This window comes from Ursus arctos, unplaced genomic scaffold (assembly GCF_023065955.2).
Source record: "Ursus arctos isolate Adak ecotype North America unplaced genomic scaffold, UrsArc2.0 scaffold_9, whole genome shotgun sequence".
NCBI classification, from domain to species: Eukaryota; Metazoa; Chordata; class Mammalia; order Carnivora; family Ursidae; genus Ursus; species Ursus arctos.
The window spans coordinates 50,269,597-50,284,272 of NW_026623111.1; the positions used below are offsets into that span (position 1 = coordinate 50,269,597).

Here is a 14,676-nt window from a genome sequence, read left to right on the forward strand (position 1 = left end):
AACTTATGATAATAAATGCAATCTTGAGACTATAAAATTATACTTATAGCCATGAACCATAAGAAAATAACATTTAATATGTTCCTAAATGGTCAGTGTATAGTACACAGAGGTAAGTATCATTTTATATTTTTATTACTGAAGTTGTAACTAATGCTTACTATTTGACACAAAGGACTCATATTGTGGGTGCAAACATGCATATATAATTTATATTTGCAAATAAGCTGAACAATATTGGTAACACTTTTTTAAATGAAGATAAGATCTCTCTGTCACTTACAATATATGTGTTCTTGTGTAATGCACAGTTTACTCATTCCATATCCCAGGTAAAGCCATTGGGAAGTCGCTCAACACAGATAATCTTTACTTGAGCATTTAATAGTGACATTAACAAGCATAGAATTCATGGGTTCAGTGATATCTGTAAATCTTTTAGTCTAAACTGGATTTTATTTAATATGTCACAGTTATGAGTTTGCAACAATTCTATGAAGTTAAAAGAAATATCACTGCTGTTAATAAAGAACCTTCAAAATATTGGAAGCTCTTTAAATCGGTATTTGCATTACTAGAAAGGAAGAACATCAAAGAAATCAGCAAGGTGAAATGTGAAGAGCACTGGATAAGGATTCCAGACACCCATGCTGCAGCATTGGACCTTCCAATGATTGAGTAGCCTTTGACAATTATTTCATTTTCTACAGTTCTCATTTAAATATATACCATTCAGATGTTGTCAAAAGTCATTGTCTACAATTAAATCATACAAAAACCTTTATGGAATTTTTCTCTTGTCATTTAATTATTTATATTATGTGAACATTTTTCTCTTAGCATAGGTAGGAATATGTTTAATATTTAATATTTTGCCAGATAATAGATGCTTATGTGCATAGACATATTTTTAAAAGATGTATTTATTTATTTGAGAAGGAGAGCAAGCTTGTGCACACATATGAGCAGGGGGAAGGGCAGGGAGAAAGAGGGACAGAAGCAGACTCCCCACTGAACATGAAGCCCGACCTGGGGCTTGATCCCACAACCCGGAGATCGTGACCCGAGCTGAAATTAAGAGTCAGACACTTAACCGACTTAGGCTTCCAGGCACCCCTGCACAGAGATTTTGAAAAAGAATAAGAAAGCTATGGCCACAACTCTTAAATGTCGACATCAAAGATGACTTAGCAAATTAGTGCAAAATCTTTACTTACTCTTAAATTTAAAATCTACTTCCCTAATTAGGGTTAAGCAAATGATTTGTTATTCTATTTGTTTTTATAAACACATGGAAAAAAGACCTCACACCCATTAAAGACTATGACAATATGAAATGTAATTTTACTCATAGACCTCATAAAGCTTTGCCTTTCACCTATTTGAAGAAGAACAAAACTGTAGTTTCAGAGTATCATGAAAAGTATGAAAGAAACTCCAGGCATATACTAAATAAAGTAATAAGTACTTAAAAATGCGGAGAGCATAGGATTTCTGCCAATGTGCATTGATTGGCTACAATTTTATTCATTATAAATAATTAAGTTTCAAAACTCATCAGCTTTCCCATATGTAGATTATTTTCTATATATTTTTTTCTATTCAGAACCAATTTTAAGTGACTGGCAGGCCTACAAATTGAAAAGAGAGAGAGAAAAAAAAGAAGATATGTGAATTCTGCCTCAAGGAACTGATAACACAACACAAAGGACAAGCAGGCACTTTTACTTTAAGGCACTCAATTAAAATAACCTAAATAGATAATAATTTACACAATCTTACAAAGAATTTAGAAAACCAAAAGCTGTGATAATTTACCTAACAATGATTTTGATGTAACATCTTATGAAATAATTTAATTGTAGAGTTGAATAATGCATACACAATGAAGTACAACAGAATTTTTAGTATTTTAAGAGGAAATCAGGCAAGATTATTTAAAATGAAGATTTATGACCATATGTTGGCAAAATTAGTAGAGAGATAAGAAAGCAAATTACAACACACTTGATGCAAGTGAAGAAAGTGCCAAAACATTAAAGTAAGGCTTCATCTCAGATTTGATGATTCAAAGACAGTTTCCTGAATGAAGTCACCTTAGATGGGAAATAAAGATTGAGTAGGAGCTAATCGATCAGAAAGTGGAGGTAACAGGAGGCTCGGGGATGTCTCTCATGTGGAGTCTCATGCTGTCCAATTATTTAATGACATTTTTTAAAGCAAGATAAGCAAATAATTAGAGCATTAAGAACAGGTAATGATTTTGCTTGATAAAACAATATATCTTCAAATTTTCTAAGACAAATATCTATTTATAAAAAGCTGCCTTTCAAGAGTTTTAGTCTTTCATTCACTCATTCTTCCAACATATAATTATCAAGTTCTTTCTATGTGCATGTACTTTTCTTGGCAAGAAATTATAGTAAACTTCCTGCACAAAGGAACTTACACTCTTAGGATGAGACAAAAAAGATGTACAAATAAATAATATAGTGTTAGAAAGTGATAAGTGCTATGAAAAAAACCCAACCAGATACATGTGGGGGGAAAAAAAGGCCAGTGAGAGGGAGGTTGTGTGTGTGTCTGTGTGTGCACATGTGTGCTTACAAGCATATGCATACATTTTTAAATAGGATGGTCACAAACAATTCTGAAAAGGTATTTGAGAAAAAAATGTGTTTGTGATGCTGAAATAGGGAGAAGTATGGCTATTTGGGGGAAGATGGTTTTAGGCAGAAATAACAGCAACTATAAAAGTCCCGAGGCTGGTTCATGCCTGGAAAGCGCAGTGATTAACAAGGAGACAAGTGTACCTGCGAAGGGAGTGAGTAAAAAAGTATTAGGAGATGAGGTCATCCAAAGAAGCAATAAAAGTTCAGATACTATAGATCTATGTCTTTTACTCTGAGCGATATAGGAAGTCCTCAGAGGGTTTTGAGCAAGGAAGTAATATCATTTGACACGTTTTAGAGATTCCTGTGGCTGCTATGTGGAAAATAAACCATAGAGGTCTAAAAAGGAAAAGAAATGGATTGATTAGAGGACCATTGCCATAATTTAGTTACAAAACAATGGTGGTTTGGATCACGGTGTTAGCAATGGAATGGGTGGGAAAAAAACGGAATTATACATTCATTTAAGTATAGAATGCGTAGGATTTAGTGATACTTGGATGTGGACGTGAGGGAGGAAAAATATCAAAAGAACTCCAAGATTATGCAACTCTCAAACATTTCCTGAAAATAAATGATTGTATACATAGACTTCTTGTACAGGTCACTTCTCTCCCTTAAGTTTTTATGGGCAACAGTCCTGTTATTAGAGTCAGATACTTAGGATGGAGGCATTCTTTCTGTGGCACTTCCCTTTCCTCCTAGGCCAGCCACCCCAGTGTATTTGAGCTATAGTTGCTCACATGAATTTCTCACATCTTTCTTACATCTGGGAGCGGAAAGCACAAATGAGACATACAGAAGTGACAGCCCCATGACCACCAATGGGACAAAGTAGTTTACTTAAAAATATAAAAAAGAGTTGGCACTAAAGCAGAGTGAAACTTGACTCTCCCACTTGTTTCCCAGGGGACCACACCTATAACAAACCTAAGCATAAAGAGATTAATTTGTCTTCCACTCTGTGGGATAAACAAGAGAAGAATGGTTTAATGCCAGCCAGTCAGAACAACAGATAAGAATGTCAGAAAACGCTAGAGAGGTTGCATGCTTAGAAAATAAGCCAGAGTCATTAATGTGATTGCATAACCTTTTTGACTGGACTAGCCTTTTGACTTGTCCTATTTGGCCTTTGACTTATCTTCATGTCCTATTTTTTCTTGGAAACCTGACTTCAACAAAGAGACAAGCTACCCGTTGAAATACCACGTAGAGAAGAGCACAGTTATCCCAGCCAAGGCCTTCGAAATAAGCCAGTCTGATTATCTTCAGATGTAGAGGAGAGCTTAGCCAAAATCAACAAGAGTCACTGTGGTAGACAGAATTATGGTCCTCAAAAGATGTCCATGTCAGAATCTCAGAACCTCTGAATATGCCACATTATATAGCAAAGGGAAATTAAAATTGCAGATGGAATTTAAATTGTTAATCAGTAGATAAGGATTTTATCCTGGGTTATCCTTGTGGGTTCAATGTAATCACAGGGGTGCTAAGAGTAAAGAGGGAGATAGAAGGGAAGTCAGGAAAAGGAAAAGGATCCCAAAAAGGGATTGAGCCACCATTGCTGGATTTGAGGTCACAGAGTGGCCCACAAGCTGAGAAATGCAGGCATCCTCTAGAGGTAGGAAACACAAGAACATCAATTCTTTCCAAGGGCCCCCGAAAGAGAACATGGCTCTGTAGATATTTTGATTTTAGCCCAATGAGACCCTGTTGGACTCTGACTTACAGAACCTTATGCTAATAAACTTGTGTTGTTTAAGCCACTAATTTTATGTTAATTTGCTACAATAGCCATAGGAAACCAATAGAGTCACCAATCCAACCTACAGCTGTGTAGGGACGAGTAAGCACTCTAAGATGAAACACATAGCAGATATGAAGATTGATGAGCAAAAGTAGTTATTTATTATGGGTGAAATAGAGAAAGAAGATTAAGAATACACGTGTGATGAGCACTGAGTAATTTTTGAACAGCCAAATCATCATAATGTAAATAATAAAATAAAAAATAGTGATTATTTTTAAGTCACTAAGATTGGGGGAGTTTGCTACACACACATAGCCAAGCATGTTTGTGAAGTGAAATATCCTAATCTTTTTTTTTTTTTAAGTTAGAAAAGAAAAGGCTGCAGGGCAGAACTTCGATGACTAAAAATATACAAATTGATGGGTATAATAAAATAAATTATAAAATGAACTGGAAAAAAAAAGCCAAAAAAGAAATTTATTTTTCAAAAAAGAAAGAGTGGGTGTTCCAGGAGCTGGGTGCTTCGTGAAGACACTTTAAATATTAATAGACAACCTTTCGTAAAACATTGATGGATGAGAATAAAGAACAGTGCATACAGGCAAGTCAACAAACTGAGTTCTAATACCCAAATGCATTGCATCTACTCAACTGTGCACAGTTTCAGAGTTTTGATGGGATTGACTCTACATTTGGGTTGTCCTTGGGAGGATCATGGGGAGGTCCATGGGGAATGAGCCAGTTGGTTTATTCCCAACCCCTTGTCACAGTGATGGGTTCAATTCACTCTTTCAAACTGGAATGAAGTCTCAGACCTTAGGTGATAAATGGAAGAAGAAAAAATTTCTTTCCTTCTGGTATGATGTGCTATATGTATATGAGGTCTGGAATTGCTACAGCCATTTTGTTACCATGGGAGAATTTGATCCTGAGTCAAGGCAGACCCAGAAGAGGAGAAAGCAATACAAATCTCAGAGATAAGAGCCAGATCCATGACCAAACTATTCCTGAAACTGGTATCTTTCAATGTTAAAATACATCCCCTGTATTGTTTAAACACATTCTAGTTGAATTTATATTACTTGCTCCTTCCTGGCTGCTGTAGAGTCAGACAACTATGAATTTAAATATTTAGTCTATTAATTGTGTGTAAAACAGAGACACAATTTAAATACTTCGATGAATTGGTGTGAGGGATAAATAAGATAATGGATGATCCCTTTTGTTATTTGTATTTTAGGAAATATTATGTAAGAAAAAATGGCTCTTATATAGGAGAATGAAAAAAACCAAAGCCATGGTTGTATTAGATGAAATGTGAGATCCCTTTAGTTTCTCAGAACAAAAGGTAAGTGTTGAATGCAGGTGAGGGAGGTAAGGGCTATTTCATATCTATTTGGGAAAGAGGGCCAGTTTCAGGATTAAAAGATAAATTGTTTTGCTATTTCCAATTTCACCAAAGACATTTGAGATATTTTGTTAAGAAATTTAGTTAACATATCTCTATAAAATTGGAAGAACTCAGCATAAAGAGATGTGTTTTTACTGTCATCATCAATATTATTGTCAGCATCTTTAAAATAAGTGTAAAGAGTATTTAATCAAGAATTTTATGATGAATTCTGATTCAATGTGAAAAAAAAACCAACAACTATTCACATTACTAAAACAAAAACAAATAAGAAAATCAAGGGAGGGTAAATTGTTAAACCAGACTCTAGTTGTACCATTGAGTCATTTTCTAACAAAATAAACAATAGCTGTTTTACGAAACAGTCATGGTTAGTCCTTATAAACGTTCATAAGAGTTTTGACCCAAGAACCTGTCTCATGTGGAATTACCTGGAAAAGACCGTGAGAAATTTTCTAAACACATTTATTTTCTTTTCTGCCTTGTAATAACCAAGTTTGTGAATTTTATCTCTCTTGATTAAAGGCAGTGCAGGACCATACAGTGTTGGATATTTTTCTTTAAAAGAGATAAATGGTAGGGCTAGAAATAATAACAGCACTTTAAAAAGTAAAAGACTACATGACATTAAGGTCCCCTACCAAGTACATAAGGTGTGATTCATTCATAGTTTTAAGGGGCAAGCCACTAATGTTTCCAGTCCTAGCCCTAGAAAAATAGACATAAATGCCATGAACAACTGAGTGACCAGTTTCTTTCTGAAAGGGTCAGCATCAGCATCACATTGGGAAATTAAAATTATTCATTCAATCTTTGAATCCCTTTATTCTCACACATAATTTTTAATTGTCTAAAGTGGACCAAAACAAAAATAAATAAATCACTAAGCTACCACCACAATTCCTATTACTACCAATAATAACATTGAAACACTAACAATTTACTCTTTAGAGGCAGTTTTTTCCCTCCTAAAATAGAAGTATTTCCTTTTATATCTATAGCATATAGGGTTAGTTAAGTATAACTAATAACAAGGGAAGCCTTGTTATTATGAGTAGACTGTTGATGACAGACTGTTGATAACCTGAAAGATTAATAATTGATAGAATAATGAGAGTTTTTACCTTCAAATATCATTTACTATTTTATTAGGGAAAAATAAAAACTATTTAAAAAATAGAGACCCTCTAAATGTGTGTACTTTATTATTTTTTCAAACTTTTTAGTATAGTTGGCACACAGTGTTACATTAGTTCCAGGTGTATAAGATTGTGATTCAAATCTCTGTATGTTATGCTCACTACAAGTATAGCTACCATCTGTCACCATACCTTGTTATTATAATATTATTAACTCTATTCCCTATACTATACCTTTTAATTCCCATGACTTATTCATTCTATTACTGGCAGCCTGTATCTCTCACTCTTCTTCACCCATTTGCTCATTTTTCCAACCCTTCCCTCTGTCAACCATCAGTTTGTTCTGTGTATTTACAAATGTGATTCTACTTTTTGTTTGTGTATTAATTTATTTTGTTTTTAGATTCCACATATGAGTGAAATCATAAAGTATTGGTCTTTTCACTTAGCATAATATCCTCTAAGTCCATCCATGCCCTCTCAAATGTCAAAATCTCATTTTTTATGGCTGCGTAATATTATAACACACACACACACACACACACACACACACACACACCTTTTTTAACCATTCATCTTCTTCTGTTTTTTTTTTTTGTTTTTTTTTTTTTTAAAGAGAGACAGAGAACATAAGTAAAGTGGGAAGGGCAGAAGGGGAGGGAGAGAGAGAGAATCTTAAGCAGGCTCTATGACACCGGGTTCAATCTTATGACCCTGAGATCATGACCTGAGCCAGTCATGGGTCTGACACTTAACTGACTGAGCCACCCAGGTACCCCTATCCATCATCTATTGATGGTCACTTAGGTTGTTTCCATATTTTGACTATATACAGAGGGTACATACATCTTTTTGAATTAGTGCTTTCATTTTCTTTGGGTAAATACCCAGTGGTGGAATTATTGGGTCATATGGTATTTCTATGTTTAATTTTTTGAGGACCTTCCATACTGTTCTACAGTGGCTCTACCAATTTACATTCCTATGAAGAGTGCACGAAAGTTCCTTTTTCTCCACATCCTTCACCAACACTTACTGTTTTTTGTCTTTTTTTTTAGTCATTCTGACAGGTACTTTAAATAGGCAGATATAACTGAAGGAGAGAAACTTCACAGTTGCAATAATATTTATTTATATTTGGTTCAAACCACAATTCTAAAGGAAATCATTGCTTGATTCATAATTTAAGCATCAGTTTGCAATGCAGGTCATATCCTCGAGCCTTCCAGGTTTGAAAATTAAATAAACTTGCTTCTCTTTTCTTACTAGTGGAGGAAATTGCATAAGAAAAGTAAGAGCAAAAAGCAGGCACTCAAAATATATTTTGTTTAATGAAAAACATCCACATTCTCAAAAAAAATTTGTCAAGTTAGATGCTTATTTTGATAAAGAAGATATCGGAATCATCATGTCAAGCTACAAAATAGGCAATTTGCTCTGACTGTAATCCAATAATGTATCAAATGTACTGTCAATTATTAATAAAATTAGATATAACCATGTAAATGAAAACGCTCCCCATGGTCGAATAATCTTAAGATATTTATTTTCTCACTTCATTTTGTGTTAGTGTATCTCTCAACAATAGGCCATTATCAGTAAAGATTGATTATGCTATGTTGATGCTTATCAAACAAGGCATGACCACTTAAACAGACATAAAGGCAGTTACAAAATGGTTTATCATCTATTTTTAGTAAATGCACCTGTATATCATGACTAAGTGGATTTGAATGAATGCCTTTACAGCTGTACATGTGACAAAGGATGTAAAATGGAAAAAAAAAAAAAGATAATGTGAAGTCAACAAGTCAATCCATATTGTCATTCAAAGATGAATCTGATGCTCTGGCTTTTGAACTTAATACCCAAATTGTCATTAATTCCTTTCTAATTGTTTTACTTTATTAGACCTATTTCTTATTCTTTAATTCTTCAGTGGGCAAATAAATTCCTCTATGGATGAAACATGTCTTCAACTACTTTTGTATCTTTCAGAATTCTCAATAGAGAATAATGAGTGCAGGAGGTTCTAAATACGTACTTGGTGTTTAAATGCCTGGCAGTCAATTTCGGGAAAGTAACATGAACAAGTCATTCCAATAAGTTGTGCAAAAAATGTTACAAGTATTCTAAGTAAACTTTGTTTAGAATTTAATAGAGGACTCATGCATATTCTTAATTTAAACATTATTTTGCATCTGTGGGTTTCACTATTATACTACATCTAAAGAGGACACTGAGAAGATTTACATGGTACTGGGCCATTGGGAAGGCTTTTGGAACTCTGCTTTCAAGGACTAGTAATAAAGGGCAATGGCACTTCAGAGTAAGGTTTTAAAGAAATTGATATTCTATGCATATCAATTTATAATATGCATCTTTACTCAAATAAGTTCATAGCATACATGCCAATGAGACAAATGATTGAATAGTTCAAATGCTGAGCTGCTCTGATTCTGAGCGGAGCCACAAGAATGTTTGATGGTTCACAGAGGAAATGGATCATTGACCATGTTTCTGTTGAATAGGGAATCAGTTTGCAACTGGAATTGGCACAAAAGAGCAGAGTTTAAAATCAGTTCTCAGGTAAGCAATGGGCAGCATACAGTTTCCAGATTAGAGAAAAAGAATGGTATTAACAAAATCATTGCCTGTTTCAAAACAGACGTCAGCAGGTATTTTGTAAAGAGTTTTAGGGAAAAGCAACATCAAACAAACCTAATTAAGGGGTTGTTACTATTTGCCTAAAGAGGAAGGATAGGAAACAAATATCAGAACTTCTTGCAAATATAATTTTTCTTAAAATTATGGCCAAACACACCTTGCAGCAGAATCATTAGCTCTGTGTGTGTGTGTGTGTGTGTGTGTGTGTGTGAGAGAGAGAGAGAGAGAGAATATGTAGACTCTCGGCCCCTCCCATGGATATACTGAGTCACAAATTTAGGGTGCGGAGTCTAAGAGTAAGTAATCCTTAAACACACTAAGAGTGAAAATGCCATGTATTACCCTTAAATAGCACAGCCATCATTATATAAAATTCTTCTCTAGAATGGGTTCAGTCCCACTCAATGAATCCTTCTATCAAGATTAGAGTGTTTAAAGAAGATTAAGAAAGCAGGCAGGCCAGCTAAGTGGTGGACCTTAAATAATATCTTATTTCAGAGTCCTGGAGAACCTAAACCCATGAATTCCAATTAGGATTCTGCGTCTGGATCCTTACAAGTAAATAAATGAAGAAAAGACACTCAACACAAACAAAAATTATAAAATTATTTGAAGAATTCCAAAAGTCTTTAAAACATATTACACATCAACATCACTCCCAGTAACAGGAATTACAACACTAATTTGAATAATACAGAAATCATCAAACTCATTCATTTATAAATTGTTTCAACAAACACAGTTGTTAGGCACTCTTGTGACTCCTAAGGAAAGAGTCCAGAAAAAAAGACAAGAGAAGAAATAGTTACAGTGTGTTGTGCTCCGGGTTGTGCTAGAGAGCCATGTCTAAAGTGAAGAGCAGAGAAAGCTTTTCTCAAGGAAGCAGCAATTTAAGCAGATCTGAAGCCTGAGCTATCTTAGATAAGGATATAAGAAACAGGGCTTCAGGTGGAGGAATAGCATGTGCACTATTTCCTAGGGAGTCAGAGTAACGTGGCTGTAGGGTAAGAATTTCTTGGTTTAGATTCCTATTCCCTCACTTACTAGATTTGTGACCTTGGGTAAATCACTTCACTTCTTTAAACGTCAGTTTCTTCATCCTAAAAATGGGAATAATAATAATATTATGTCATGAAGATATTGTTAGGAACAAAGAAGAAAATGCAAATAAAGTTCTTCACATGGCCATGTGTGCACAGTGAGTGCTGAAACGTTAGCCATCACAGCCTCTGCCATGTCACCACAGGAGCTAGAACGGAGAAAGAGAAGCAACAGAAGATTCTGGAGTGCCTTTATAGAAATGAGGTGAATCTTTAGCAAATTTGTAAAGCCACTGAACCAAATAAGAACTTTGATGGCTTCTGAAGATATTGCAGCCCATCCACTTAATCCTTATTAAATAAACCAGAGATGAATTACGTAAAAACTAATCAGAGTCTCATCTTTGAGTTATGTTTTCAAAACAGCAAATAGGCATAGAAACGAGCACAGAATTTGAACCTCACTTAAGCCAAGTTTCAACGTAAATGGGAAGCTTCCACGGGCAAAATTAGGAGCTTTTCATCGGTAGCCATAAAACCAGTAATTGATCGCAGAAGCATCAGCGTGAGGCCTATGTAAAGACATCCATGATATGTAATTAAACAAAACATTTATCTCTTAGGTATCTTTCCTTTGACACTTTAATAATTGACCAAAGTTGTAGTAATCCACACACAAAAATTACGTAGTTAACAAAATAAATATTTTTTTTCCAAATATATCTTGATTCAAATAAAAAGTATTACCTATTTTCTTTTTTTTTTTTTTGGAGTTTTTTGTTGTTCTTTTGTTTATTTTCTAACAAGTTTTCATTCTGATTTTTATTTTATTTACTTATTTACTTATTTTTATTATTTTTTTTTTTGTTGTTTTCCAGGTATTTTCCCCATTTTTGCTCTGACTTTGATGTTTTTATTCTCTTGTTTCCTTATGTTATTGCTCTGGATATTTTTATCAAAATTAGAAAAACTTCAATACTAATATAAAACTCAGTGTTTTAAGAAATCATTGAAGATAGAGTCACCATTGGAAAATAGTATTTTTGCTTTTCTCCTTCAAGCTTGAAGCAATTACGTTTGTTACCTGTATAGTTAGTGGTTATATATATTTGTTTTTTTCTTTTGAATGTTTTTTTTTCCTTGTATCTTACCTCACCATTGAGTTTGTCTATATAATACTCATAAAGTCTAAAACCTATTTATCCCATAGTTTGTCCCACGGGCTGACACTATTTAGAATATTAGTGAGAAGTTTCTTAAATGCTATTATATAACATTTATTAATGCCTTATTACATGCTAGGCATTACACTAATTGTTTCATAGGTATTTACTCATTTAATCCTCACAACCATCTTTTGTCCTAGACGCTATTGTTTAGTATCTGAGAGGTCTAAGTAACTTACCCATGTCACAGAGCTAGTAAGTGGCAAAGACATTATGGAAACCAGAAACTCTGGCTCCACAATCTAGAAACTTAACCAAAATATTAATCTACTATTCTGTGCAATAGAGTCACACACACACACACACACACACACACACACACACACACATACAGTTTCTACTCTGTGCATTTCATTTTGAAGACCATAAACCTATATTAGGTATATTATGTAGAGAAATGGGAAAAGAAGTGAAAAAGTGGTCTACTAGTTTTGTTGTTTTTCTGTTGTTTTGTTATTTTCCTTTTTTATTTCCTTTTCTCTAAAAGAAAATTTGTGTATACTGAATGAAATTCAGTCTATTAGGACTTTAAAATGAAAACAGAGTGCTCACAAATTGGGTAGACAGAGAATCTGGATCTCTGTTATCGGGTGAGCTGATACGGAAAGTATAGTGAATGTATGGCAGTTATAAGCAGCACATCTAATGGCCAAAAGCAACATGGGTAGATCCACAAAATATTTAGATTATGGTGAAAAATTAGTAGGCAGAATGAGATATTTAATGTAACCATTAAATTAAATTAAAGACATGTAAATGCAATATTAGATAAACATTTGATAGGAATACTTATAAACAACAAAAAAAAAACCCCCACACCATATAAAGAGTCTCTCTTTCGTGTAGGAAATGACAAATGGATTTGAGACAAAAGTGCTACCTAAGAAACTATAAAAACCAGGTAAAAGCTTTGCACAGTTCAAAGACGGTAATGTGCCAAGAGGTGAGGCGTTTTATTAATTCAACCCTCAACACCTGAAATACAAATATATATGATGAAGGAAAGAGGGAACAAAGGAAGGGAGGAAGGAAAGAATGAAGGAAGAAAGAAAGGAAAGAAGGGGAAAAGGAAGAGAGAGAGAGAGATTGCGTAAGGACAAATCTTAATTATTTGAGAAATCAGATTTTCCCAAAATGTTAGCGATAACTTCTGTAGCAATTGCTATGTATAAATTTTAATTCAAATTTGAATAAATTCATTGAATGTCACTTTATGTATTTATAAAACCAAGGTAATGAACTTTATCTCTCCCACATAGAAATCAGAACTCAAAAAAATCCAGGCTCTTTTTCTGCTAGGATAAAGGTATATAGCTTGAGATCCACCAGACTTGCCCAGGCAAGGTATTGATTCAAATAGACAACTTAAGAAACCAGGTTCTTCATGAAGTTTTCATTTTTTTGCTTTCTGCCGGTGACAATGGTAGCAAAATATGAATATTTTCTGGTGACAATACTGAAGATAATTCAGTACAAGTTTGAGACTCTGAAAGAGCAATGCTACTAGTGCCACTATCAATTGCAATAAAGTAAAGTCTCTGCCACTTACTACTAGACGGCTGCAGTGGCAATGTTTCCCTTCATCAGGCCAATTCAGTTGCAGAGTATCAAACATTTCTTCTAGAAACATAGCCTCCAATCTTTGAATCTATTCTTCTTGATGATTGCATGAGCCATTTAATATGCTGTATTAAAGACCTTTTCTGTTTAAACCGGTCAGAGTAGATTTTGTTTGCAACTAAGAAAACAGACATCAAAAACAAAAATTCTTCCCCAAAGAGAAATGTTTCAAGTAAGTCTTCAAGGGAATGGGAATATAGACCCTGCGACTTGACTTAGTTGTATTTCAGTGTAGCAAGGACCTATTTAGTATTAAGGGGTGGTAATCTAACAATCCTTGCACATAATGGCATGTTTCATCACCTGAGATCCCCTCAAAAAGGGGCTTCTGGAAGGTAATATTTTGGGTGACCAAATTCCACCTGTTTTAGTACTATAAAAGTATGAGAAATAGAAGAAATATGGAAAGAATTGGCTGTATCCAACTGCACTGCAGAATTTAAAGAAATAAAATAAGAAGCTTAAAATTTAAATTTTCAGCTCAAGTTATATTGAGATCATCAGAAAGTCTCCCTGCCAAAAGTCCTCTTACTCAAGTGAAAAGGATAACAGAGCTGCACATCAAAATTCAAGTCTTATTTCATAGAATTCTGGAACTGCAAAAATGACTGAACTTATTGCATTGCCTTATGAGAAAATGAGGCCACTGATTGGAAGAAAAAGTGAAACCCTGAGCACTGGAATGCAGATATGTGGAAGAATTCAGATAACACAGAATATTCTCAACTTCTAAAACTTCTTGAGTCTCTCTTGCTACCAGATTCAGCTGTTCCACACCTGACTAAGAAAGTGGTTTCTTCACATCCTCATTACCAAGCCAACACCTTATCTAAGATTGTTAACTGATAGATGGAAACAATTCTCCTCCTGCCCAAACCTATTACTCCATCTGATCTCAGAATACCAACATTTTCTTGAAAGCCAGTTATCTAGTCAATATTGGGGGCAAGAAGCTTCTTGGATATAAAACTCACAAGATTCTATAACTTAAATTTGCCAAAGCATAAGAAATGTGTGTAAAAATGGATTTTATGAGTTTCTCACATGTGTGAGAGCTGGAAACAATTTAATTCACACTAGTATAAATGGATGATTAGAGATTTTGGATTCAATATGCTTCTCCAGGTCATTGGCACAAGTGCTAAATG

The 14,676-nt window shown here is 34.3% G+C and overlaps 1 protein-coding gene across 6 annotated transcripts in view; it reads right to left on the reverse strand.

Moving 5' to 3' along the window:
* Positions 1-14,676, reverse strand: part of EPHA5 (EPH receptor A5) — a 336,182-nt gene that overhangs the window by 139,358 nt on the left and 182,148 nt on the right. The window contains exon 6 of one of the 6 annotated variants that reach the window (XM_044387779.3): positions 10,429-10,742. The exons of the other annotated variants lie outside the window; for them this stretch is intronic. Coding sequence (XP_044243714.2) covers positions 10,738-10,742 — 5 coding nt within the window. The 3' untranslated portion in view covers positions 10,429-10,737. Of the gene's footprint in view, positions 1-10,428; positions 10,743-14,676 lie in introns of those variants that run through there. 6 annotated transcript variants of the gene reach the window in all.